Below are 26,478 nucleotides of genomic sequence, written 5' to 3'. Positions count from 1 at the left end.
TTTACCGATTATAAGAGCCCTTTGTGTTGCAATATTTTTTATTTTTAACTTTGTTTTTAGTGTCTTGCTGTGTGAACTTATTGAAATGTTGATGTTGTCACACTTACTGTCTTATGACTTTTGTTTGAATTTTGTGTGATGGCCTTTCTCATTCTCAGATTATTCTCTTACCTTTTCTTCTGGTCATTTTGTGGAATATTTTTTGTCTAAATCTCTAATTTACCATGGGATTTGGAGAGTATACTATGAGAGAAGTATTGAATTTTGTTTCCCAAGTAGATAATATGGTCAAGAATTCCACAGATATTTTCTTTCATGTAAAATTTTGAATCAACATTTATTTTTCTCTTCCTTTCTCTGTATAAACAGAGGAAACTAAAACAATGAGTTCATTTTTACTTGTCTTCTGCTAATTGCCACACATTGCTCTACTCTGTAGCAAGACTTGCAGCTTCAGATCAGATTTTTTACTTTGTGGGAGCATCTCCTTTTTCTGGGTTAGATAGCAGATAGATTGCTTTCTTATGAATAACTGAAGGTGTAAACAGTGAACTTTTGGCCATTTTATTTGTGTTTATAGTGTGTATTTTTATTACCTTACTTCTCTTTTCTACCAGTTATTTTATAAAAAGAGCAAATTCATGTAACTTTGTAACCCCTTCCTTCAGTGATGAACAGTAAAGAATCAAATTTATGATGGGGGTGTCTCCCACCCCTGATAAATATACCTTAGACTTAATGTTGCATACATTTTTGGGCTGAGGACTCTTAAGGGCCTTGTTTCAGGGCATGCAGTTTAAGTGTGAAGTCTGTAGTGGTAGTAACAGTGGTCTTCCAAGCGTTTATCTTTAACAGGAAAGTTATGCTTCTCCTTAATGGCAGCACGCCCCAAGTGTTTCCTAGGCCTGTTAATTGCCGTAACAGCAGAGCATTGAGAACTTGGTTGTAGACAGATAGCTGGTCAAATCAAACACGGGACAGTCTCCACTGATTGCCGGGCTTGTGTAACAGATAGATTCATGCCTGTCCAGACTGGTGTGTTTTTAACCACTACCAAGATAAAACTATTAACAAGCTTTTATTGAATATATCCTAGGTGAGAGGAAATGGGGTATGCACTTTGAAGTTTTTCTCCCACATTTGCTGTTTAGAAGGTGTATGTGTTTATAGTAGTTTATTCTCATTTTCTTACTCAGCTTTCTTTATGCATATACTTCTGAATGGATCACGAGGATTAAAGATACATTTGATTGTTTAAATACAAAAAAAGCTAACTGAATGGCAAGGTATTTCATGAAAAAAATTGGTCATTTCATAAGCATGCTAACCAACTGAATCAACTTTACCACACTCATTTAATTGAGTTTCTGGTGTTTTTGAACACTTGTTACATTTTAAATGAGATTTTAATTCAAGTTATCAGTAGCCTACCCATTTTGCCGTGTTTTTATCCTGTCCAATTCTAATTATGTTAATATCTTTTGCTATCTGAGACATGCTTCCTGAATAAGAAATGTATATTTGCATTTTAGGAATAAAGTTAGAAAAGAGGAAGATACTTTGAGCTGAAATTCTTTTTTGTGTGCTACAGATATGCAAAGCCTAGAGAAGCTGTTGAAAGATGCCATTGTTTATGGTCAGCCTCGGACACGAAGGCCCTGGAAGAAAATTCTAATCCTTGTAGAGGGAATATATAGGTAATCCTGCTATATTTATTCTGATGTCTGATTTGCTGCATGAAGTCATAGAAATTTTAGGTTGAAGGGGACACTAATCTAGACCCGTCTGAAAACTAAGGAGACAGAGTTTCTGACTTTTTAAAATACCTGGGTCATCTTCACTCTTCATCATGCTATATATATCATCTCCAAGTCTCCTTTCTATTTGGGTCCATTATTTTTCCACTGTTTGTGTAGGGGGGTTACACATAAGGAAAAGAATTAGAATGTGTTTTCTAATGTGTCAGAACAAATTACATGCCATTTAATTTTAAGAAATACTTTATATTGTTTACCTATTTGCAGGCCTTGCATTTATTCTCCCACCTCCTAATGTTTTTTATTCCTTCATGTAACTTTAGTTACACATGCAATACATGCAAAGTCAAATGTTGCCTGTAATTATAAACTTTAGAAGAATCTACTGGGACCTCTGTCCCTCCTGGTGAATTAAGGTCACTTGTATTCTGGTGTTTGTTTTAAAAGATCCAATCTCCTTTCCTCTGGACATCTACCTCACCATGGCATTGTCTGTCATTGCCAGTTTAAAACCACAAGCAGCGTTGTCAGACCATTTAAAAAAGCAGTGAACTTAAAATAATAATAAGTGGCTGCCTCTTGATTTTGAGAGTTAAAAAGTCTCAGTGTGTGTGTATTTTGCCCTGTTTTGCCAGCATGGAGGGGTCTATTGTTCGCCTTCCTGAAGTGATTGCCCTGAAGAAGAAGTATAAGGCGTACTTGTATCTAGATGAAGCTCACAGCATCGGGGCTCTGGGCCCTACAGGACGAGGTGTGGTGGATTACTTTGGCCTGGATCCTGAGGATGTGGACATCATGATGGGAACATTCACAAAAAGCTTTGGTGCTTCTGGAGGGTACATCGGCGGCAAGAAGGTAAACGGGCCCTGACAATCGAGCAGCTAAGGTACACTAAGGCACTGGCTACTAGATTGCAATTTGTTGTCTCACAATGAGCAGATAGAGTCCCGAACTTGGGTGTGGAGGTCCTAAATTTGTTTGCGGATCAGGCACCTGGTGCCAGCAGGCTTCACACTTCAGCTCCCCTCTGAGTGCCTCTGATAAACCAAAGCGGGGTTCTGTTCACTGTTGGTTGTTTTCCTATTGGAGCTTCGTTCTAAACTACATCCTGGTCTGCGGACAGAATACCCTGTTGTATGAAAGAACACAGAGTGGTGCTGCCCGTTCGCACGGTCTTCTGTTGGGTCTGAGTTGTGCTCACTATTTCTGACATACCGGGATGGGATGGGAGCCAGTGGGGACAGAAGACCAGTTTCTTCCCCTGCCTTTGGACTCAGATGCGTCTTGTGTGAGCATCAAGACAGGAGGGAAGGAATTCCTTTGCTGGCTCTGGTGTACTGCAAGGCATTGTCTTTGCCAATCCAAAAACTACATAATGAACTCCAGGGTATTTGAAAATCAGTGTAGCGTGGTGGGAATGGTTGAGCCATGGAGACAGAACCCTAGTTTCCGGTTTGAGTATTTTCCTAACTTTGTGAGACCTTGGGCAAAGTACTTAACGTTTAAGTTTCCTTATCAGTAAAACAGAGATAAGTGTGCCTGGCTCACATTTGTAGCAAGGGCTTAACAAATAACATATGTCCGTGCTATAACGTGGAAATAACCTTGAAAGCATTATGTTAAAGAAGTCAGTCAAAAAAGCTCACCAGTTACAGTATTTCTTTTATATGATATATCCAGAATAGGCAAATCATAGAGGCAGAAATAGGTTAGTGGTTGCTGGGGCAGAGCAGATAGAGGAAGTGGAAAGTGACTACTAATGGATATGAGGTTTCTTTTTGAGGTAATGATGTTCTAAAATTAGATAGTGATGAAAGTTGGACAGCTCTGTGAATATACTGAAAGCCACTGTATTATACACTGTGAAAAAGGGAATACTATAGTATGTGAATTGTATATCAATAAATCAGTTATTTTAAAAATTTATACACAGTGTTAGGAAAAAAACAATGTATGTCAAGTATTTGTACATGGTACTCATAAATGTACTTAAATTCCTCTTTAAAATTTGACCCTGAAAATTTTAAAGCAGGGACTTTCTCTTCATCATTGATTCCTTTTAGAGAAACCCCATTTTCAGTGGTTTTGGTCAGGTTCGATAGATTTTTGCCCTAAATTTTTGTTATTAGGAAAAGGCTATCTCCAGGCTTTCTTTGGACAATAGATTACTTTTTGGTAAGATTTGTTGCTATACCAAAAGATAGAAAAATAATACTCTGGGAGATCATCAAGATACAATATATTTACCGTTTTATATTGGGGTTTGTACACTATTTCATATTTTTGAAGTAACACACTACACTGTTTCCTGGTTGCATTTTGTGTTTCCCGGTTTGGTTCTGAAACAAGCTTCTTTGTGTGCACATTTTATTTAAAGACTTAGTGAAGTTAAAAGGCATCAGAGAATAGGGATATATAATTGATTGGAAATTTTTCTTACTGGCAGACAGGATTTTGTTTTGGTGTTTTTTTTTTTCTCAGTCAGTGCGATAGCTTTAATATTCTTACGAAAAACCCAGTAAAATTCTGTTTAATTTCTGCCACATTTATATCATTTTATAAATCTCTGTATCTGGAGGATGTTTAATGTCTTTAAAGTTGATATTAGAGAACTGTCTTTCTCTCACTCAGGAATGTAAGAATGGGCTTTGCAGGCATGGGGTAAGATGCAGATGATATTTTCTGTAATACTTAGAAGTAAGTCATATCTAAAAGCAATCCAAACACTTTCTTGTTTAATTTAGGATTGTAGATCTGTTTATAATATTAAATGATATGTTCTCTAAATTTGAGGTCTTTTTTAAAGCTAGTTTTTCATCCTTCCATGTTGTGGCATGTTTAAAAAACAAAACAGGAAATTCCCTTCTGGTTCAGTGGTTAGGACTCCACGCTTTCACTGCTGAGGATGTGGGTTCAGGGGAACTAAGATCCCACAAGCTGTGCAGCGTGGCCAAAATAACAAGCAAAACAAAGCCTAAGGACATTGCATGTTGTTGTTCAGTCGCTCAGTCATGTCCAACTCTTTGCGACCCCATGGTCTGGAGCATGCCAGGCTTCCCTGTCCTTCACTGTCTCCCAGAATTTATGCTCACACTCATCTCCATCAGGTCGGTGATGCCATCCAGCCGTCTCATCCTCTGTCGCCCCCTTCTCTTCCCACCCTCAGTCTTTCCCAGCATCAGGATCTCTTCCAGTGTGTTGCCTGTACGCATCAGGCAGCCAAAGTATTGAAGCTTCAGCTTCAGCATCAGTCCTTCCAATGAATATTCAGGACTGATTTCCTTTAGGAGGGGCTGGTTTGATCTTCTTGCAGTCCAAGGGACTCTCAAGAGTCATCTCCAGCACTACAGTTTGAAAGCATCAATTCTTTGGCAATCAGCCTTCTTTGTAGTCTAACTCTCACATCCATACATGACTATTGGAAAAACCATAGCTTTGACTGTACTAACCTTTGTCTGCAAAGTGATGTCTCTGCTTTTTAATATGCTGTCTTTGTTTTTCATAGCTTTTCTTCCAAGGAGCAAGCACGTGTTAATTTCATGGCTGCAGTCACTGTCCGCAGTGATTTTGCAGCCCAAGAAAATAAAATCTGCCACTGTTTCCATTTTTTCCCCATCTATTTGCCATGAAATGATGGGACCAGATGCCATCACCTTTGTTTTTTGAATGTTGAGTTTTAAGCCAGCTTTTTCACTCTTCTCTTCACTTTCATCAAGAGGCTCTTTAGTTCTTCTTTGCTTCCTTCCGTTAGGATGGTATCATCTCCGTATTTGAGGTTGTTAATATTTCTCCCAGGAATCTTGATTCCAGCTTGTGCTTCATCCAGCCCGGCGTTTCTTATGATGTACTCTGCGTATAAGTTAAATAAGCAGGGTGACAACATACAGCCTTGACGTACTCCTTTCCCAATTTAGAACCACTCCATTGTTCCGTGTCCAGTTCTAGCTGTTGCTTCTTGACCTGCACCCAGGTTTCTCAGGAGGCAGGTACGGTGGTAGTCCCACCTCTTTAAGAATTTTCCACATTCCAACAAATGTGGATCCTTTTGTTGTGATCCACACAGTCAGAGGCTTTAGCGTAGTCAGTGAAGCAAAGGTAGATGTTCTTCTGGAACTCTCTTGCTTTTTCTTCTAACCCAGTTGTTGCTGACAGTGTGCTCTGCCCGTGTTGGTGGGCCTTGTGTCTCAGACTGACGTCCCCAGTCAGTGCTATTGAAGGGAGGAGGCTTCTTCACCCGGGCGGAAGCCAGAGAGGTTGCCAGTGCACTCACCAACGGCCTCTAATGACTTGCCTCTGTGCCCTCCCCAGGCGCTGATCGACTACCTGCGGACACATTCCCACAGCGCGGTGTACGCCACGTCGCTGTCCCCACCTGTGGTGGAGCAGATCATCACTTCTATGAAGTGCATCATGGGGCAGGATGGCACCACCCTCGGTAAGGCTTTCTTTTCTTGGAAAGTTTCCTGGACTCAGTCAATACTCAGTGGCCAGACGTGCTCTTTTTTCTCGAGTTTTTTTCCTAAAATGAGGAGTCGGGCATACTTCTGGGCAGAGCTGACGGGTGTGTGAGGTCTTGGTGTCTATGGCCGCTTTTCAGTGTGTTTATACATGCCATGAGAATTAGCCTGGCTTGCTTCCTGTTGAGTTGTCTTGTCTATAGATGGTGAGGCTTTAATCTGTCCTACGTATTCTCGGTAAGTCTTAGGTGATGAGTCTTCAGGGTCTTGAATTGGATAATTTCGTGTGAAGATGTAAACTAATTCACTGGGTAGTGATGTTTCATTTCCATAATATGTAAAAGCTGCTGTTTTCATGAATTAGTGTCCTTTATTTAATGCCTTTTAAAAGATTTTCTACTTTAACATACAATAATTAATAAAGGTCATCCTGAATCTATTTATTCTGTCTTTGATAGGATTTGTAGTCCAAACTAGATGCCCTGACTTAAAACATCCTCAAGTGAGAGTGATGTTCACTTCCTGATACTTGACTTTTATTTTATATCACTAGAGGGCAGCATCGACTATAGAAACATTATAATAAAAGGGGAGCAATTGGGCTTTTTGTTTTTTCACTTTGAGAAGAATCTCCATTGTGAGTATGAGACATATATTTGCTTGTTGCTTTTTTAATGCTTCTAAAATCAGTTTTACTCTTATAAAACATTATCAGCCTTGATAATCTCCACTCCAGCTATGTAATATTTTGTGGTACGATTGATCTGGCTTGCATTGAGAAACAGGAAGAAAGTAGTGCATCTCATTTTTGTTGATTTGAGCCTGTTTTCTTAAATCAAAATTTCACCTTAGTATTTTTTCTGATCTGTGGTACATGCATTGTTGTTAGCTCTTGAAGTGTTGATCATTTTCAGCTTCATAAACCAATTCCTTGGGAAAGAAAGTAACTCAGTAATGTTGTGAACACTGCATATAGCTTTGTGAAAAGCTCCCCATTAATAGAACTACAACGTTATCTTCTTTCTTTCTTATAAGGTATTGCTGGAAACAGTGTACTTTGACCTGAGTATATATATATGCTTGTATATGTAAGTGTATGTGTATCTATGCTCAGACACATATATGTATATACATAGCTATTATTTATCTGGTTATTTGACATAGGTTTAGATGACTGAAAAATGAATGTTAACAGTTATCAAAGTTACTTTGGATAATGTGTTTGCCCGATCCTAGAGCATGGATCCCAGTGATGCGTGACCTCTGGATAAATGACTCATCTGTGCTAATCAATGAAATCTAGGCTCTACTGGTAAAGAGAAAATGAAATATGATAATTAAATATAGACTTTGGGTTAGCACTCATTTTCCAGTTTATCTGTTGCCTCTGTAGCCACCCTCTAAGCTTAGTGGTGTGACGCAGCAGCTATCTTAACTATGCTCACAGATTCTGCAGGTCAGGAGTTCGGTCAGGGACTGCTTGTCTTTGCTCCACGGTGTCTGGGGCTTGAACTTGGAAGACTGATGACTCGGGGCTGGGATCACCTGGAGATTTCTTGCCTCATACATCACCTGGGCTGGCATGACTTGAAAGTTGGACTCAACTGAGCTATCCTCTCCATGTGGTATGAATCCTCATAGCCTGGTGACCAGATAGAATGCTGCAGAGAGCATGCATTCCCAAAGGACGTGCTGAAACCTCATGACTTTCTCTGATCTGCCGTTAGAGCCAGTCACCAAGACCAGTCCAGATTGCAGGGCGTGGGGGACCAGACTCCCCCTCAAATGGGAGGCAGGTTGAAGAATTTGTGGCCGTTTCTAAAACTTGCCACCACCAGCTTTTAGATAATATATTTTAAAATTAGTCCCTAAAACTTCTAATTAGTATGGCAGACTTCTGTTGGCTACATTGTTTCTCTCAAAATATAGGATAATAAAATTCTAACCAAAAGTAGTTAGATTTTTTTTTTTTTTTTGCCACTCCATGGACTGTATCTCTCCAGGCTTCTCTGTCCATGGAATTCTCCAGGCTGGAATACTGGAGTGGATAGCCATTCCCTTCTCCAGGGGATCTTCCCAACCCAGGGATCAAACCCAGATCTCTTACATCATAGGCAGATTCTTAACTGTCTGGGCCACCAGGGAAGCCCCAGTAAAAAATACCATTTCTTGTAAAGCCATTGTCCTTGAAGAAGAAAAGGTAGAATCGGGCAGTAGCCTTTTCACTGGGCCTTAAGGTGACCTTTAAAAAAGAGATATCTACAAATAATTAGCTGAGTGTGATTTTGTAATAGAAGTCACCTGCCTTGAGAGAAATTTAATCTCATATGTTCAGAACATTGAATCCCATTAACTCTGCAAACGTTGAGTATCTCACTACGTATTAATATTAGACTCTGTAAATCAGAATCCATCGGTAGTAGACATCCAAGCAGATCGCTTGAGTGAGCTATGCGCTTAGGGGTCCCTGGGGATGCAGAGGATAGTGGGCTGTTGTGTTAATCTCAGAGATGACCATGTCATTGAAACATGGAAGTTTTATTAATCATTCACTAAATACTTGCGTGCCCACAGTGTGTGGTGGGTGCTGTTTCTAGGCGCTCCTGATTCATCAAAGAATAAAATACCCCCTGATTCCTGCCTTGTGGGGTTCTAATAAGGGAAATGAATTATACAGTTGCCAAAAAGTGGTAAGTACTCTGGAAAGAAGCAGGAAAGTATGTGTTGGGTTCTGGAGACGCAATTTGCAGTTTTAAATAGGGTGGTCGTTGAGAAGGTAAGATTTATCGAGCCCTTGAAGGAGGTGGAACTTTAGCCCTGAAAATCGAGGGCGAGAAGGCCCTGAGATACAGATGACTCTGTTCAGCAGTAGCGTGGAGGCCACTGTGGCAGAACCATCGTAGTATAGGTGGAGTGCATGAGGGGGGTGAGCAAGGTGGGTCACAGGTAGAGTCTTGTCCTACAGGAGTGTTAGGTTGATACGAAAACACAGGCACACTGGTTCTCTTGCCTTGTGTAGTACCAAACTCAGATTCTTGAACAGATTCTGTGGGCTGCTTAATACGGACAGACTTGTGGCCTGTTTCACAGAGGTTAGGAATTTTATAGCCCCTTCAGATTTCATAAAAAGTACAGAATATAATAAATCCATGCTTATCTTTTGAAGGATTTGTGTGGAGATCAGATTTGCTTAAGAGCTATACTGATATTTTTCTTGGAATGAATTTCAGTAGTGCAGTGAACTGGAAATGGGGGAAGCTAAGCGTGACCCATATATTAACAGAAGAGACTGTTACATAATAATATTGATATTGCAAATGAAAGAACTCTTTCTTTACTTCATGGTAAATAGCTCACATGTGAATGTGAAAGTCACTCAGTCATGTCCGACTCTTTGTGACCCCATGGACTGTACAGTCCATGGAATTCTCCAGACCAGAATACTGGAGTGGGTAGCTGTTCCCTTCTCCAGGGGATCTTTCCAACACAGAGATTGAACCCAGGTCTCCCACATTGCAGGTGGATTCTTTAACAGCTGAGCCACCAGGGAAGCCCAAATACCTCATACACGATTTCTGTTTAGGAATGAGAAGGGCAAAGATAATGTAATTGTTAGTTAGTGCTTGGTCCTAGATTTAATGTTGGTTTAAGTAAATATTAGAAATAAGAAGCTGGCTTTCTTTTCGGGTCCTTAATAGAATTTTCTGACCTTGTTATCAGACATACAAACATTAAGCATTATTTGAAATAGCTTATTTTGGACATAATATTTTCTCCTTTTTGTAAGACAGTAGTTTTATATACTTGCACACCTTTTATTTCTCTGTTGTGTAAACTTACTCATTGTGAACAGTCCTTCCTGTGGGGCCACTCTGGAAGTTTTTCTTCACCAAACAGGATGCTAAACCAATAGAATTCCATTGTAGATGGGACTGAAGACAGAGAACAGTCACTAGCAGCTTGATTTCCTTTTTTATTTATTTTTTCCTCCTGTTTCAGTTTCAGATAATTCAAAGAATTTTAGGACTAGAGGCTTTAAGTAAGCTGCAGTTAGCACAGCATTTTTTGGTTTGTTTTTACCCTGGGCCACTTACACTACCACCTATATGTTCCAGTTTCATTACCACACCCTTACTTTGAGACCCAGATTGACTTTTCTGAACACATTTTGTTCGAAAGGTGTGTGTGTGTGTGTGTGTGTGTTTTAAGACCATGAATGTATGTTATCTGTTCTCTAAGCTGCTCTCTTACTGGAATTGTTAGCATTTTATCAGTTCATTTCAGTCGCTCAGTCATGTTCGACTCTGCGACCCTGTGAACCGCAGCATGCCAGGCCTCCCTGTCTATCACCAACTCCCGGAGTCCACCCAAACCCATGTCCATTGAGTTGGTGATGCCATCTAACCATTTTACATATGATCATAAATTTGTGACAGAATTTCATGTTTGAGACTGATTCAGCAACTTAAGGGGTGCATACATTATCTCTACTGAAGTATTCATTTTCTTTCTTGGCCCAGTATGGACCCTTTTTCATTTGCAGGTCTCTTGTTTCTATACAAAGATCATCTTTCCTATGTCTTTCATTTTTAAATGTATATATTGTTTTGTTTTTTGAAACTTCCTACAACTTCTGGGGAAAAAATGGAAATTATAGGGGAAAATGGTGGTGGTTTAGTCGCTAAGTCGTGTCCAACTCGTGCGACCCCATGGACTGGAGCCTGCCAGACTCCTCTGTCCATGGGGTTCTCCAGGCAAGAATACTGGAGTGGGTTGCTATTTCCTTCTCCAAGGCTCATACATAAATGAGTGAATAAATAGATCTACTCAATGATGTGTGATGCTGTTTCTATTCTGTAATGGCTTAAACAAAATTAAACGTTATCTAATAGTTCTAAAGTCTGACATGGGTCTCAGTGGGCTAAAATCAGAGTGCCAGCCGGGCTGTGTTCCTCTTTAGAGGCCCTCGGGTAGGATCCTTTCCGTGGCTCATTCAGATTGTTAGCAGAATTCAGTTTTTTTAAGTGGTAGGCCTGAGATTCCCATTTTCTTCCTGAATGTAAATGGAAGGCTTCTAGAAGCCACCAGCTTTCCTCAGGTTGTGACTCTTTTTCTGTCTTCAGAGCAAGCAAATAGGAGCATTCTAATCTTCCTTGGTGTTCTTGCTTTTCCCAATTGGTGTTAAGAAACCGGGAGCAGGGGAAGAGAACTAAAAATTATGAAAAGTCACAGTAGTTTAAAATGTTTGTCCCTAAATTTCATGATGTAGACCTGTAGTCATATGACAGAGGTAATGTCTGTCATCATAATGTTTTGAAATCTTTTTCTTATCTGTAGAACAATCACAGACTCACATAAAAGTTGGAAGTACACCACACAAAAAGACTTTTTTTTCCTGAATCGTTGCTGATCTTATGCTCCACCATCCCAAGTGCTTCAGTGTATACTTCCTACAAAGGCATTTTCCTACATGGCCATAGTACAACCAATCAAAGCAAGAAATTTGCACTAACACATGAGTATTACTTATTTAACTCATATGAACCTGCTATCACTTCATGTCAGTGAGTAGTAGTGGTACACTGTTACTTACTCTCTGTTCCTCAGGTCGGCATCCCGAGGATGTGGAATGTGGGTCAGGGTCACCTGTTTCATTGAGTTGTCTCATCTCTCTAGTCTTCTTCAGCCACAGTTCCTCAGCCTTTCTTTGATTTCCATGACGTTGACACTTGTAACAATTACAGGCCAGTTATTACACAGAATATCCCTCAATTCAGGTTCATCAGGTGTTTCCTCGTGATTAAGATTCAGCCTGCCTGGCTTTTAGCAGGAAAAAGGCAAAAGTTACGCTGCTTTTTCTCACTGTATCCCCTCTTCGTCTTCTCAACTAAATATGGTATAGAGCTGTCTTCAAGTTATGTCGGCCTGAAATCGTAGCCTCCTTTCCCTATATCTGAGTCCGAGTCTGTTGCTTCTGTCTGTCACTGCTGCTTATTCCCTTTGCCACGTGACTGTTTTCAGGCCCTGACTTCCTGTTCCTTAAACAGTTGCGCCACCCGTAACTGCCCTCTCTCTGGTCTCTCCTGTACCGCCTGTTAATCTTCCTGACACACAGCTCTGTCGGCAGCTCTGCCGTCGTCTGCCTGAAGATGCCAAAGCAGAAGGTAACGGTGCTCGGTAACTCCTAGTTGCTTCTAGAATGAAGTCAGATTCTTTATAGGATGTTTGAGATCCTCTATAGTTTGATTTTTTAACCGCATCTTTTCCTGTTTGTACTCTTATTTCAACCAGTTTGGTGCCTCTGACGATGCTGATCCTCCTGTCACCCAAATGCTATTCATTTTTCACAACAAACTGAAGTGCTGTTTTTTATGACGCCTCTGTGTTGATACATGTTTTCTTCTCCCAAAAACCGTGTTTCACAAGTTTATAGTTTCACACATTTATTGTCTTACAGAGCTAACACTTAATGTTTGAACACAGTGTCTTCTTCAAAGTGTATAAATCAATAGACTTACTTGCTAGATGTTATTGTTGGTGTCCCAGTCCTAAAATACTAAACATATAATGAAATCTCTAAGTGTTTTCATTGCAATTTTTCAAAGGAAAATAAAGTTTTTAGTTAAAATAATTTTTTTCATTTTTTATACAGTTTTTAGAAGTTACTTTCCATTTACAGTTATTACTAAATATTGGCTCTATTGCCCATGTTGTACAACACATTCTGCGCCTACCTTACCTAACAGTTTGTGCTTCCCACTCCCTACCCCTATATTGCACCCTCTTTCATTATGGTTATAAATCAGAAGCATCAAGAACCTTGATAGTATGAAAGTAGCTGACAGAAGGCAGGAGATAGCATACAAGCGTATTGGTTTCTTTTTTACCATACTTAGTGGAATCAGTAGATACTGTCTTAAATTACAAACAACACATTTTGAAATTAAGAAATAGTCTTTAGGGCATTTCCTGGTGGTTCAACACTTAGGACTTGGCACTTTCACTCCTGTGACCCGGGTTCCATCCCTGGTGGGGAAACTAAGATCACAAGCTGTGTAGCATGCCCTCCCCAGAAAGATAGTCTCTAAATTTATGAAGATAACTAGCCATTACGAGAATTTTTAAATTAGCAATATTACAAAAAAGTAGTTGTGATTAGTGGACAAAACATGGAAAGGAGGAGTACAGATAGATACCTTACCTAGACACCATCCAAGATTGACAGAAAAAGCAGCAGAGGGGTAAGAATACTAGCAGCATTTCTATACTAGCCATGCGGTAAGCCAGAAACAGAACCTGCAGCTTCTTGCTGGGAGTGGGAATGTAAGTGACTGGGTGGAGGAATGAATTTTATTTTACCAGATTGAATTTGTTACTTTTATCATTAAAACCTGTTTGTTTTAGATTCCAGAGTACGTTAATAACTTCCATGGAAATAATGCTGCTTAAGGTTGAAAGTAAGGCTTAAACACGCACTCAAGTAGTCTGTGGTTGGTTATTGACCAATGTTTTAATCTTTCTTGTGGAAAGACGTGTTCTTCTTTGGTGACAGGAGTGTAGAGCCTTCAGAAAAACTGCAGCATGCAGGGCGAGTTGAGATCCTTTCCCTACCCTGCATTGTGAGCTTGCCTTTCTCCTTTCTCCCAGTTTTTTCTGCATTTCCTCTCCGATCTCTGTCCTTTTCTCAAAGAAGAGAGGGCCGTATGACTAGAATGATGATAGATCCTGAGAGCCGTCCGTGTTCCCTAGGAACCACAGTAAGGTGACAGTGGTTGGGAATTGTGCATGTACTCTGAGTGGACACTTGAAGTTAAAACAGGCTGGTGAGTAGGGAAAAAATGAGAGGAAATTCTGACAAATTACACAAGACATTTGAAATTCTAGATTTTACTTTACACATCACTAATCCACATCCAGTAATGGAAATTGAGCTGTAAGATCTATTCATGAATCAAGGCAAAATGTCTGGCCGAAGCAACTAAAATTGTGGTTTTCCAGTTTCCAGAGCTGTGCTTTCATGGGTTTTGATGTCCAGAGACATAGTCCATAACAAGCATAGCACCTAGCTTAGTGTCTGAAATCTACTAGCCTTTTGATAAACTTGCTGAACAAATGAATGCACACATGGTCCAGAAATATTAGAAAATGGATGGGTAGGTTCTTAAACTACGTTGTGTGAAAGTGAAGTCGCTCAGTCATGTCTGACTCTGTGCTACCCCATGCACTATACAGTCCGTGGAATTCTCCAGGCCAGAATACTGGAGTGGGTAGCCTTTCCCTTCTCCAGGGGATCTTCCCACCCTAGGGATCGAACCTAGGCCTCCCATGTTGCAGGTGAATTCTTTACCAGCTGAGCCCAGGTCTCCATCACTGAAGGCAAATTCTTTACCAGCTGAGCCAAAAGGGAAGCCCAAGAATACTGGACGGGTAGCCTATCCCTTCTCCAGGGGATCTTCCCAATCCAGGAATTGAACCAAGGTCTCCCCATTGCATGTGGATTCTTTACCAGCTGAGCCACAGGGATAGCTGAATGTTAAAGCCAGAGTGGCAAAATTATGGAACAAAATAAACTAGTTAGGTGCATCTTACTGATAGATTGTAATATGACAGAAACAACTTTCTTTGTAGAAACTGTGCTTTTTGTACTTCTTAGTACTGAGGGGAACTGAGAGCCCATTGGGCAGATTGAGGTTTAATTAAAATTCGGTTTGGCTCATTTGGATTAATTCCTATAATAGACTTGTTAATGAGGTGTTAAACGATCACCTTGAGAATCCCAGCAACTGTCCAAGGCTAATGTAGAACTGAGAAGGGTTTTTTACAAAAAGTCTTTCAGGGCCCCCACTGAGGGGGCAGGACTATTAAAGAAAACAGTCTTTGATGGGGAGGGAGTGGTCATAAAGAGAATTTCCTGCTTTTGGAGTTGGGGTGCTGACACCCACTGGTTACGTTTAGCAGGCAGGCTTCTCCTTTGGTTGAGCCTGGGTCCTTTCTTTCTGATTCCTGTGCTTTCTGAGACTAGGAGTGCTTGAGTTCCACTTTTTTTCTTTATTATTACATATCTGCTTTTATGTAATTTGTTACGTTACTATTAGATTCATCTAAGAAAAGTCAAGTTTTCTAGTGAACACAGTTTTATTCTTAGCCACAGTACTGTTTAGCAGTATATCTAACACAGAGTTAGATTAGATTCCTTTACTTGTAACTTACTGCCTAGAACACTGTTAAGAAATGTTTAATTCTTCATTTATCAAACGTTTTTCAAGCATTTACTCTGTACCCTGTGGTGGCTGTGCTGTTGAGGGATACAGAGTGAACAGTGCATGATCTTTGCCTTTGAAAATGCTCATAGTCTAGTGGTAGGGGTAGGATTCCGAGAAGGACTGGTTTCAGAGCCACAGATGAATTCCTCTTGGTTCAGCTTCCCCCTTTCTTGGTTTTCCTCCTTCCTTCTCCTCCTCCTTCACCACCCCACCAAAGAAAATCCATAAACTTCCTTAAATCCAGCTAACTATTCGAAGCAAATTCAGATCTTACTGATTTTATATTTCTTACTAATCTTTCTAGCTACGTGGATTTTTCCTATGCGATCCATTACTTTAGAAAAATAACCAGCAATCAAAGAAAGATTTTCCTTCTGTAAAGTAGGCTATTATCTTAGAGAAAGCCATTTTTAATTCATGGCTTAAGCCTTCTGAAATTAGCAAGCAGCATAACCACTTTATAGGTAGAGAAATTTGAGCTCACACATAGGACAGGTTTTCTTAATGTCTGAGTAGAATGTGGCTTTCCTGAATTCCATCCACTTCTACTTCTGAAGTTCCTTTAGTGATATTTAACATCTTATTAAAATAGACTACTATTTTATAACGTATTTTTAATTTTCTTTTTTCTGGTCTGCAAATTAAAAAAAAACCCGCTAAGTTTAGTTATAATCACTGCTACAAATGAAAGCCTACTACCTCTTTTGTCCCCATGGATCAGTAACCCCTTTAACCTTTCTGCTTCAGAAATCTATCCTGAATACTCAGGAGCTTCTGTAGCATGGTGTGTCTATTTCTTCTTCCACTCCCATTTCTTTTTTCCAAATCCAAGTACTAATAAAAATTTCTTGCCACACGAGCGGTCTCTCCTTTCAGAGTTTGTTTGAAGCCGGCTATTAAGATGTCCACAGGCAGCAACAGGCTGGAAGCTAATCTCTGAACAAATGTAGACTCCTTCATTTAGTAGAATATTGTTATTAATGCACAGCATAAATAAGGAATTTGAGGATATTCCCCTTGGACAGGAAAAGAGTCTTGAACTATTTTGGAGAAAATGTGGTAAGATGATATAAGGGAACTAAATTTTTTTATAAAATAATTTTATTTATTGATTTATTTTTTATTTTTGGCTACGCTGGGTTTTCGTTGCTGCATAGGCTTTCTCTAGAAAGCCAGGGCTACTCTTCCTTGAGGTGCATGGGCTTCTTGTGGAGGCTTCTCTAGTTGTGGAGCTTGGGCCCTAGGGCGCGAGGGCTCAGCAGTTGTGGTTCCCAGGCTCTGGAGCACAGGCTCCATAGTTGTGGCACACAGGCTTAGTTGCTCCTTGGCATGTGGGATCTTCCCGGATCGGGGATTGAACCCATGTCCTCTGCATTGGCAGGCTGATTCTTTACCTCTGAGACACCAGGGAAGCCTGGGAACTAAACTCTTAATTAAAGTACTGTGAGTCATATTATTATTATTTTTAAGATTGAAGTAGATGAACTACTTTAGTTTTATTTCATAATAAAATTGATTTAAAATATTTTTCCATGATTTGATTTGTTCAGTTACTGTTTAGCTGAGACAAATGACCATTTCTTCTCATCACTTATAATTTGGCAACTTTATACCCTAGTATACTCTAGTCTCCCCACTCCAGTGTTCTTGCCTGGAGAACCCAGGGACGGGGGAGCCTGGTGGGCTGCTGTCTATGGGGTCGCACAGAGTCGGACACGACTGAAGCGACTTAGCAGCAGCAGCAGCATACCCTAGTCTCTGTTTTCTTTGTTGAAGAAGAAGAATTTTCTCAACCTTAATACGGTTGGAATTGCTTCCCCCCCGCCCCGGGATTGTTTTTGAGGGCTTTGTCCAGGAGACTTTATCTTAGATTTTCATCAACTTTATTGTAGTTTATTGCCACGGGAATACTTAATATGTATAAATAAGTGACAAGATAGATGGGCTCTTCTCAGTTAACAACCAGATATCCTCCTTAAGATTTGAGAGCTTTTTGAAGAGGAATTGATTTTTTTTAATTGTCACCTGTGGTTTAGGAAAAAATAAATTATCTAAATACTTGTATCTGCCTACCATCTACCTTGACAATGGAATGAGTTTCAGAAGAACCTCATTAAGATGTATTCTTTTAAGCCCCTGTTTCAGACTTTGTCCATGGACCACCTGCATCAAAGTTACTTTTAGTATGGTGATTTCTAACCTTGCTCACACACAGTAATAGTAATTAGTAATAATACCTAATACCTAATTATCATGGCCCCTTTGCAGACCTAGTGAATATCTGGGGGTGAGGCTCTTATAAGTTTTTATTTAACAGCATCCCAAATGATTCTAATGTGTGGCACCACTGCTGTAGAGTTTGTTAAAAATGAGGATTCAAGGATCCCTGGTGGTACAGTGGATAAGAGTCCACCTGCTAACGTAGGGGACACCAGTCTGATCTCTGGTCTGGGAAGATACCATATGCCACGGAGCAGCTAAGCCCGTGCGCCACAGCTACTGAGCTCTGGTTCTACAGCCTGCGAGCCACAACTACTGAAACTTGAGTGCCTAGGGCCCTTGTTCTGCAACAAAAAAAGCCACAGCAATGAGAAGCCCGCACTTACTGCAACTAGAGAAAAGCCCACGCAGCAATGAAGACCCAGCACAACCAAAAAATTAGTTAATTAAAACAATGAGAGACCATTGGAAAAAAAGAGGATACGAGTCCACTCCACCAGACGATGATTCTTGGTGGACAAGGCCCTAGACTATGCACTTTAAAGAAAACCTAAGTTAATTATGCAAACTAACTTTTAAGAGATTTGAGAGTTGTCTTTTTCTTTTTCTTTGTTCTTGAGTTTCTTACATCAGTGAGAACCAAAAGCAACTCTACTGATTGGTGGTAATTGGGGAAAGGAAAGGAAATTGGAGGACAAGATATTTGATCTGTTTTCTTCTAAAAAGAAAAATAAGGGAAATATTGGTGTGTGGAACAGGAGTTTGATGTTGATGCTAAGTTGTCTATCTTCACTGTGTTTGAAACTGAATGCATTGATGCTTCCTTCCAAAGAGCTGATGGTCCTTGCTGAATGAATCAACTGCAAGGGTTAAATTACAACCAGTTCAGTTCAGTTCAGTTCAGTCGCTCAGTCATGTCCGACTCTTTGCGACCCTATGAATCGCAGCATGCCAGGCCTTCCTGTCCATCACCAACTCCCGGAGTTTACCCAAACCCATGTCCATCCAGTTGGTGATGCCATCTAGCCATCTCATCCTCTGTCGTCCCCTTCTCCTCCTGCCCCCAATCTTTCCCAGAATCAGGGTCTTTTCCAGTGAGTCAACTCTTCGCATCAGGTGGCCAAAGTATTGGAGTTTCAGCTTCAACATCAGTCCTTCCAATGAACACCCAGGACTGGTCTCCTTTAGGATGGACTGGTTGGATCTCCTTGCAGTCCAAGGGACTCTCAAGAGTCTTCTCCAACACCACAGTTCAAAAGCATCAATTCTTCAGTGCTCAGCTTTCTTCACCGTCCAACTCTCACATCCATACACGACCACTGGAAAAACCATAGCCTTGACTAGACGGACCTTTGTTGGCAAAGTAATGTCTCTGCTTTTAAATATGTTGTCTAGGATGGTCATAACTTTCCTTCCAAGGAGTAAGCGTCTTTTAATTTCATGGCTGCAGTCACCATCAGCAGTGATTTTGGAGCCCAGAAACATAAAGTCTGACACTGTTTCCCCTCTGTTTCCCATAGGGGAGGGAAAAGAAACAGCGAAGGGACCAGGGGCCTGTGCTCAGGCCGCTACGGGCTGGTTGGAATTTTTTCGTTTTAACGCTACTTATATTTTTATAGCCTATTAATTCAGAATCTCAAATTCTTTTGTACCTAACCTATAAAAGCCTTGTCCACTTTTTTCCTGAATGTTCAATACTCGCTTATTGCCTTGCCTTCTGCCTCTGAAACTCTAGTTTAATTCCAGGCCTCGCTTTATTTGCTAACCCCCTTCACCTGCCCATGGGTGCTTGACCACAGTAGTCGTGGTTCCTCGTCGCTTCATTTCTGTCTAAAAGTAGCCATGATACATGCCAGTACCAAAGGAGGACGGTAGGACAGTCTTGGACAAATTAAGCCTTTCTGTCCTAATTATGGGCTGGCACCCTGTAAAACTCAGTTCCTTAATTTCTGAGGCACTTGGCCTCTTTGCTTCCTTTTTCTAGGGCCCTCTGTTTCTGGCTACGCATTAGTAACCATTCTTTTAAATTCTTGATTATATTGAATCAACAACTTAAAGCCTTGGCCCCGCTGCCTGTTGCACATCCTGTGGCAGTCCTCAGGGAATCCTAGTTTTGGGCACTGAAACTGATTAAAGGATTAAGCTGCTGCTAGGGAGAGGGTGATAAACCATGCTCGTGAAAGGAATTTACCTGCGGTGCTTGGTGTTCACAGAGCTACTCTAGTTGCCGAGAAAAGAAATAGAAATAGTGTCGTTAACAGGTAGTAGATTCAGATACTTATATGCATGCGGTCGCAAAGAGTGGGACACGAATGAGCGCACTCACTCATACACATGCACTCTTGTAGGGAGGTGAACGCAGAAGGCAGTGGCAACCCACTCCAGTACTTTTGCCTGGAGAATCCCATGGATGGAGGAGCCTGGTGGGCTGCAGTCCATGGGGTCGAGAAGAGTCTGACACGGCTGAGCGACTTCACTTTCACTTTTCACTTTCATGCATTGGAGAAGGAAATGGCAACCCCCTCCAGTGTTCCTGCCTGGAGAATCCCAGGGACGGTGGAGCCTGGTGGGTTGCCGTCTATGGGGTCACACAGAGTCGGACACGACTGAGCGACTTCACTTTCACTTTTCACTTTCATGCATTGGAGAAGGAAATGGCAACCCCCTCCAGTGTTCCTGCCTGGAGAATCTCAGGGACAGGCGAGCCTGGTGGGCTGCCGTCTATGGGGTCACACAGAGTCGGACACGACCGAAGCGACTTAGCAGCAGCAGCACCAGGGAGGTGAAAAGCTGAAGGGCTGCTTTAGAACAGCATCCCTAGGCTAGGGAGAGGCAAGCCGTCTGCTTTGACCTTCATTAATTTGACAGTCGCCCAGGTTGAGCGCTTCAATATTTGTCAACAGTCTAGGAAAACAGGGACTGCGTCTAGAGCATGGTAAACTCATTTTGCTTCAGTGTTCCAAAGTTACTGAATTCTTGCTTCCTGAAAGTCCCTTATAAATATCCCTTCTACAAGACTGTTCACTATATTTATTTTCCTATTCCCTAGGTCTCTTAAGAGCCCATTGGGAAGATTTCCTACTGCCCTTTAACTGGGGCTTAAGTGTTATTAAAATCAGTCTGCCCTGCCTTTTAGCTAATATTTCTTTTACTTTTGTTTTAGGTAACATTTTTAAATAGTATATTTCATCCTTCTTTCTCTCAGATCATGTGAAAAACATGAACAGATTAATTCAAGTTCCAACATAGCGTGGTTTTAAAAATAGCTTCATTGATGTTTTTGTTTAGGTCCTATGCTATTCTCTCTTTCACCACTACTGCCTTCTCTAGTCCCTTTTGGCATTTTAAGATATTTTTAGATGAGTGATGCTAATTTTTCACCTAAATCTCTGCAGGTGTTCATGTAGAAGTTAAAGAACTGATGACCTTAAAGGTCAGCTGACTTGTGTGTTTGCTGACATACTTTTGTCCCTCTTGCTCTCCTTTCCAGGAGGCCATGAGATGCTGCTTTTCACGAGGCATCTTATCTGGATACTTGTGACAAGTACATCATTTATTGATCTAGAAACTGCTGTGATGAGAGTTGATAGCGTTGTCTGCTGCCTCCGTGCCCCCGCCCACTTTAGAGCTGATCAAAGAGAGTGATCATTAGTGATTAAGAAAGATGAGTCAAGAAGAGACTGCTTCTTCAGTAAAGAAAAATTCATGACCTGGTTAAGAGTGAATCCCTATTCTGCCCAATTCACATACTATGGTATCATCTAAGTGTGAAAAAACATATATATATTTTTATATATATTTATGTAATATATATATATAATCATAAAGTAGAAGTTCCTCCATGGTTTAACCTTGATAATTATCAATATATTTCTGTTGACATGAAAATCAACTTAAGTATCTATGCATTTATAAGATTCATAAATTAAGCAAAAGTTATCAAAATTTTAACAAGTACAAAATATTTGCTGCAACTTGTAGAAAAGGTCCCTCCCCCATTTTTACCTTTACTTATTCAAGTTTTTTTTTAAGCAAATACTTTGTTTATTTCAATGAAGCTAATACAGACAGTGTCCATTTAAAACCACTATCCCAGGCCAAAAAGTAGCAAAAAGAGCAGTGTTCTGTTATAATCATGTCTACGTGAATAACTTTAGCTGCTAATGAAAAGTAGAACTTTTCTGGGATCTTCTAACAAGGTTTTTCTTTCTTCTTAAAATGTTTTCTCTTCAGTGAAGCCACTTTCGGAATTAGTTATTGTTCTCACCACCTCTGTCACCATGACTCCAACCTGATACTCCTCTTCTTTTGGTCCTGACCCTCAGATTTTAAAATTAGCTTCAAGCTCAGGAAAGGTCATTTTTCATAGTTCAGTTCTCTGAAAAACTTCCATCTCCCACTGAAAGTTCTAGTACAGGAGTGAAGCGATCATATGCCTAAGAACTGGAAAGTCATTATAAACACTCACTTTAATCGATCTTATTTATCACAAGCCTGCAAATACACAGTCCTGGAGAAGGTGGCCTCTTTGTGTACCCATGTTATTTTTAAAACAGAGAGGGTGATATGACGAGGGCTGAGGTTGGATCACCAGAATTCAGCACAGTGAAAAAAGACAATAATGAATCATGGGCACAAGAATCCAAATTACAAGGCTTTGTAAAGAGATGGGGTGCCAGTTTTCAATTCTGTTTTGAACACCACATTACAAAAAAGCTATATATTTTTTAATTTTTAAAGGATTAAGGAAAAGAAAAAAAACAAGAATCTAAACTGTTGAAGGACCCTCTTTGTTCCTGACAGACTTTAATCACATCTTCCTCCATTCCCAGTTCTTTTGGAGTGTGATTATCAGCAATTTCCTGACATTCAAAGAGAAACCTGGATGAATTCATGGGAGCTCCCTGTCTTTGACAGTGTGATTCTTTGAGTTTCTTGAAATGTGTTGTCATTTTCACTTGGAAGTGAATCTCACTGCTCTCCTATCCAGTGACCTTGAGTTTAATATATTCTCCTTCCTTCTTACCTGTCAAATCCTCCTTTGAAGGTGTTGCCTCCTGGTCAGAACTGGTGATGGTGGCTTCCCCAGGGGTCTCCGTGCAGCAGCAGCCTTGGGTAGGCAGAACTTTGCTTCGAGGTTGACAAATTCATGTCTCTGCCCCACAGCACAGCACCAAGACTGGAGGGACTTCACTACACCTCCTGCTTGTTCAGTTTTTAATTATTTAGCAAGCCCTGCTCTTGTGGGGATGTATAGAGAGCATGGTTACAAGATTTTTTTATTCTAAAATAATTTGCTGCTATATGTAGTTTTGAATAATGTCTACCATTCAGTTTTTTTCTGACCATAGAGCCCCTCTTCAGTGACAGGTACTCTATTCCCAGAGACCTAGAGAGCTGCTTGTTTTTGCAGTTGATAAAGGGTAAAAGTGCCAAAGAATTCTCCTGCCAATACAGGAGACACAAGAGACCGGGTTTGATCACTGAGTTGGGAAGATCCCCTGGAGAAGGAAATGGAAACCCACTCCAGTATTCTTGCCTGGGAAATCCCATGGACAGAGGCGCCTAGCGGGCTACAGTCCAGGGGTTGCAAAGAGTCAGACATGACTGAGCACGTGTGTGTGCACACACACACAAAGGGTAAAAGAAGTACTTGGTCAATTTAATATTTGATGTGGGAAGTGGTTCTTATCTCTTTCTTATAATCAAAACCTTTTAAATGAAGTACAGTAATTATATGGGTTAGTATTCTTTCAAATTCTATGTTTGTACTTCAAATGGTAGAACTGGGGATTGCAGCTGTTTGTGGAGCGTAGTAGAAAAGAGAGTAGAAGATAAAGTGGCTCTAACAGCAGTTAGAAGTTATTTTTAACTTCTAAGTAAAAGTATGGCCATTATTCAAGAAAATGTTCTATTAAGTATCATCTAAGTCCCATAGCACCTGGAATAACTTGGTCAAATGAATAGATTGTTGTCTTCTGGAGCGATTCCAAGCTTTCTGAGACATCCATGCCACAGTCATCATCATAAAACATCTGCTGAACTTTTCCTTGCAGTATTTTTATAGGGAGGGTAGAGGGAAAGAGGAAGAGAAAGAGAAAGAATTGGCTCACATAGTTAACAGGGATCGAAAGACTCCAGATCTACAGCAGGCAAGCTGGAGACCCAGATGATTTAGTCCAAGTGCCGTCAGTCTCAAGATCCAGGAAGAGCTGGTGCTTCAGTTCAAATATGAAGGCAGGAAAAATAATAATGTCCCACCTTAGCAGGCAGGCAACCTGGCAGGTCTTATTTTGTCCTATTTAGGATTTCAGCTGATTGATTGTGGCCCACACACATGGGGTAGTCAGCCAACTTAAATGTTAACTCTCATTCAAAACACCTTCAGAGACACAAACAGAATAAGGTTTGATTCAACATCTGAGGCCCTTGGAGCCCAGTCAGAGTGACACGTAAAATTAGCCATCACAGTATTCTCAGTTAATTAGTCCACTCTTTTTGAATACTAAAATTTTTTTTCTCCCTCCCACCTACTCCCCTCCCCCTTTCCTGAATACTAAAATTTGCCTTTAATGTTTCTCAGCTTCAGGAGAAGTAAATAAGTGAATAAACTCTTGTCTAAGCTTGTCAGCTTTTTCCCTCCTCTATGTTGGGCTTGGCAGTGAAGACCCAACTTTGGATTCTTAACTCTGATTTCCTTGGAATGTTGACAGTTTTACAACATTAAGTTTAGTTACCTTTGTATTTTAGTTTCTGCTCATTAATTGATTTTTAGTTGGTCCCATGCATGATGTTTATATCCTCGTCAATTTGCTAGAAAGGAGATCATTAGTAACAGCCAAGAAGAACAAACTGATTTGGGAACTTTGTTATATGATTCTGATTAATAAAAGTAGGAGACTAACAAGTAAAACTCTGGATGTGGAGTTTATGTTTATTTATACAAATAAGAAGATGTGTTTTCATGTTCTGATTTAAGTTCTGATTTTGGAATTCTTTTTTATATGTTTTATTTTGTTTGAGTCCTCTTGCTGCATAAGTATATGGAATTTGGGGATCAGTCTGTTAAGAATGCCAAATGTAGACTTTTTAATACTACCTTTTTTTTTTTGGCTGCATTGCATGGCTTACAGGAGCTTATTAATAGTTCCCCAAGAATGGATTGAACCCAGGCCCACAGCAGTGAAAGTGCTGAGTCCTAACCACTGGACTGCCAGGGAAATCCCTTTAATACCACATTTAAATGTATCCTCCTAGTCATTCATTTTTATTTTGTTTATAGAAGCAACACCTGCTCATTTTCAAAAACTCAAACATATGTCACATAAAATAAACAGGAATAACCAGTGTCAGTTATTTGGCATATAGTCCACATTCTTTTACGTGGACATATATATACATATAACGCTTCCCTGGTGTCTCGGTAGAGTCTGCTTACAATATGGGAGCCCCGGGTTCTGGGTTGGGAACTCCCCTGGAGGAGGAAATGGCAACCCAGTCCAGTATTCTTGACTGGGAAATCCCATGGCCAGAGGAGCCTGGCGGGCTACAGTCCTTGAGGTCAAAAGAGTCAGACATGACTGACCAACTTAACACCACATATATACATATATACAAGTAGTATACACATATACAAATGATGATTTTATTAGTGTTATTTTTAGCATAGCATATACATGGCACCAAAAGATTAGAAGAGTTTGACTAGTTTGACCACCTAAAGATCAGTGAACAGAAAGAGTCGTTTAGGGGAGGGAAGAAAACGAGGATATTGATTGCCTTTTTAGCAGTTTGGGTGGACAGTTTCATTCTAAGATTATTAGAATTTACCCTATAATTTTGGCAAGAACAAAAATCAGATGAGTTCTGCTAGGATACAGATGGTGCTTACGAATAACAACATGTAAGGAAGTAAATCCTAAAGGAAATCAGTCCTGAATATTCATTGGAAGGACTGATGCTGAAGCTGAAACTCCAGTACTTTGGCCACCTGATGCGAAGAACTGACTCATTTGAAAAGACCCTGATGCTGGGAAAGATTGAGGACAGGAGGAGAAGGGGATGACAGAGGATGAGATGGCTGGATGGCATCATCAACTCGATGGACATGGGTTTGGGTGGACTCAGGGAGTTGGTGATGGACAGGGAGGCCTGCCGTGCTGCAGGCCATGGTGTTGCAAAAAGTCAGACATGACTGAGCGACTGACCTGAATTGAACTGAAGGAAGTCACTCTGTGAGAGGTCTGTCAGTTTGTGAATCATCCATAAACGGGGGGCTCGAACTAAGCTTAGACAAGTGATAAATATCTTAAAGGTCAGAATCCTGTCATTGTGGCCAGTGAAGTGTTTCATTTTGTCCTTTATTTCCTGTGCATGCCTCCATCTGATAATATCACATAGAAAGCTGATTTATTACAATATTAATTCTCTCTGAAGTGTTTTTTTCTTCCAGTTTTATTGAGGTATGTAATTAATGTTGAACAAATAGCACTGTAAGTTTAAGGTTTACATAATGATTTGACTTACATACATCAATCATGTATATAAGCTTACAATCATCATGAGATGATTACCACAGTAATTTTAGTGAACATCTGTCGTCTCATATAGATACAAAATAAAACATTTTTTCCCTTGTGATGAGCACTGTTAGGATTTACTGTCTTAACAACATACAGCCATGTTAATTAATCATGTTGTACATTACATTCCCAGTTGGTACCTTTGCTTTTTATCCATTTCTCCCTCTCCCCACCTCCTGCCTCTGGTATGAGTTTGATG

At 40.3% G+C, this 26,478-nt stretch overlaps 1 protein-coding gene and 1 pseudogene across 3 annotated transcripts in view; one reads left to right on the top strand and one right to left on the bottom strand.

Annotated features, from left to right (window-relative positions):
• SPTLC2 (serine palmitoyltransferase long chain base subunit 2) overlaps positions 1 to 26,478 on the top strand; it is a 105,776-nt gene that overhangs the window by 47,764 nt on the left and 31,534 nt on the right. For all 3 annotated transcript variants that reach the window (XR_014059607.1, XM_081510561.1, XM_081510560.1), the window contains exons 7-9: positions 1,592 to 1,697; positions 2,393 to 2,612; positions 6,066 to 6,192. Coding sequence is in view for 2 of the 3 variants with exons in the window: in XM_081510561.1 (XP_081366687.1) it covers positions 1,592 to 1,697; positions 2,393 to 2,612; positions 6,066 to 6,192 (453 nt within the window). In the remaining variant the exon portion in view is untranslated. The remainder of the gene's footprint in view (positions 1 to 1,591; positions 1,698 to 2,392; positions 2,613 to 6,065; positions 6,193 to 26,478) is intronic.
• Positions 18,028 to 25,959, bottom strand: LOC145512457 (small ubiquitin-related modifier 1 pseudogene; annotated as a pseudogene).

Source organism: Giraffa tippelskirchi, chromosome 7 (assembly GCF_054371585.1).
Source record: "Giraffa tippelskirchi isolate mGirTip1 chromosome 7, T2T-mGirTip1v1.2.pri, whole genome shotgun sequence".
NCBI lineage: Eukaryota > Metazoa > Chordata > Mammalia > Artiodactyla > Giraffidae > Giraffa > Giraffa tippelskirchi.
Note: the sequence above shows the minus strand (reverse complement) of the source record. Positions and strands in the feature narration are given on the sequence as shown.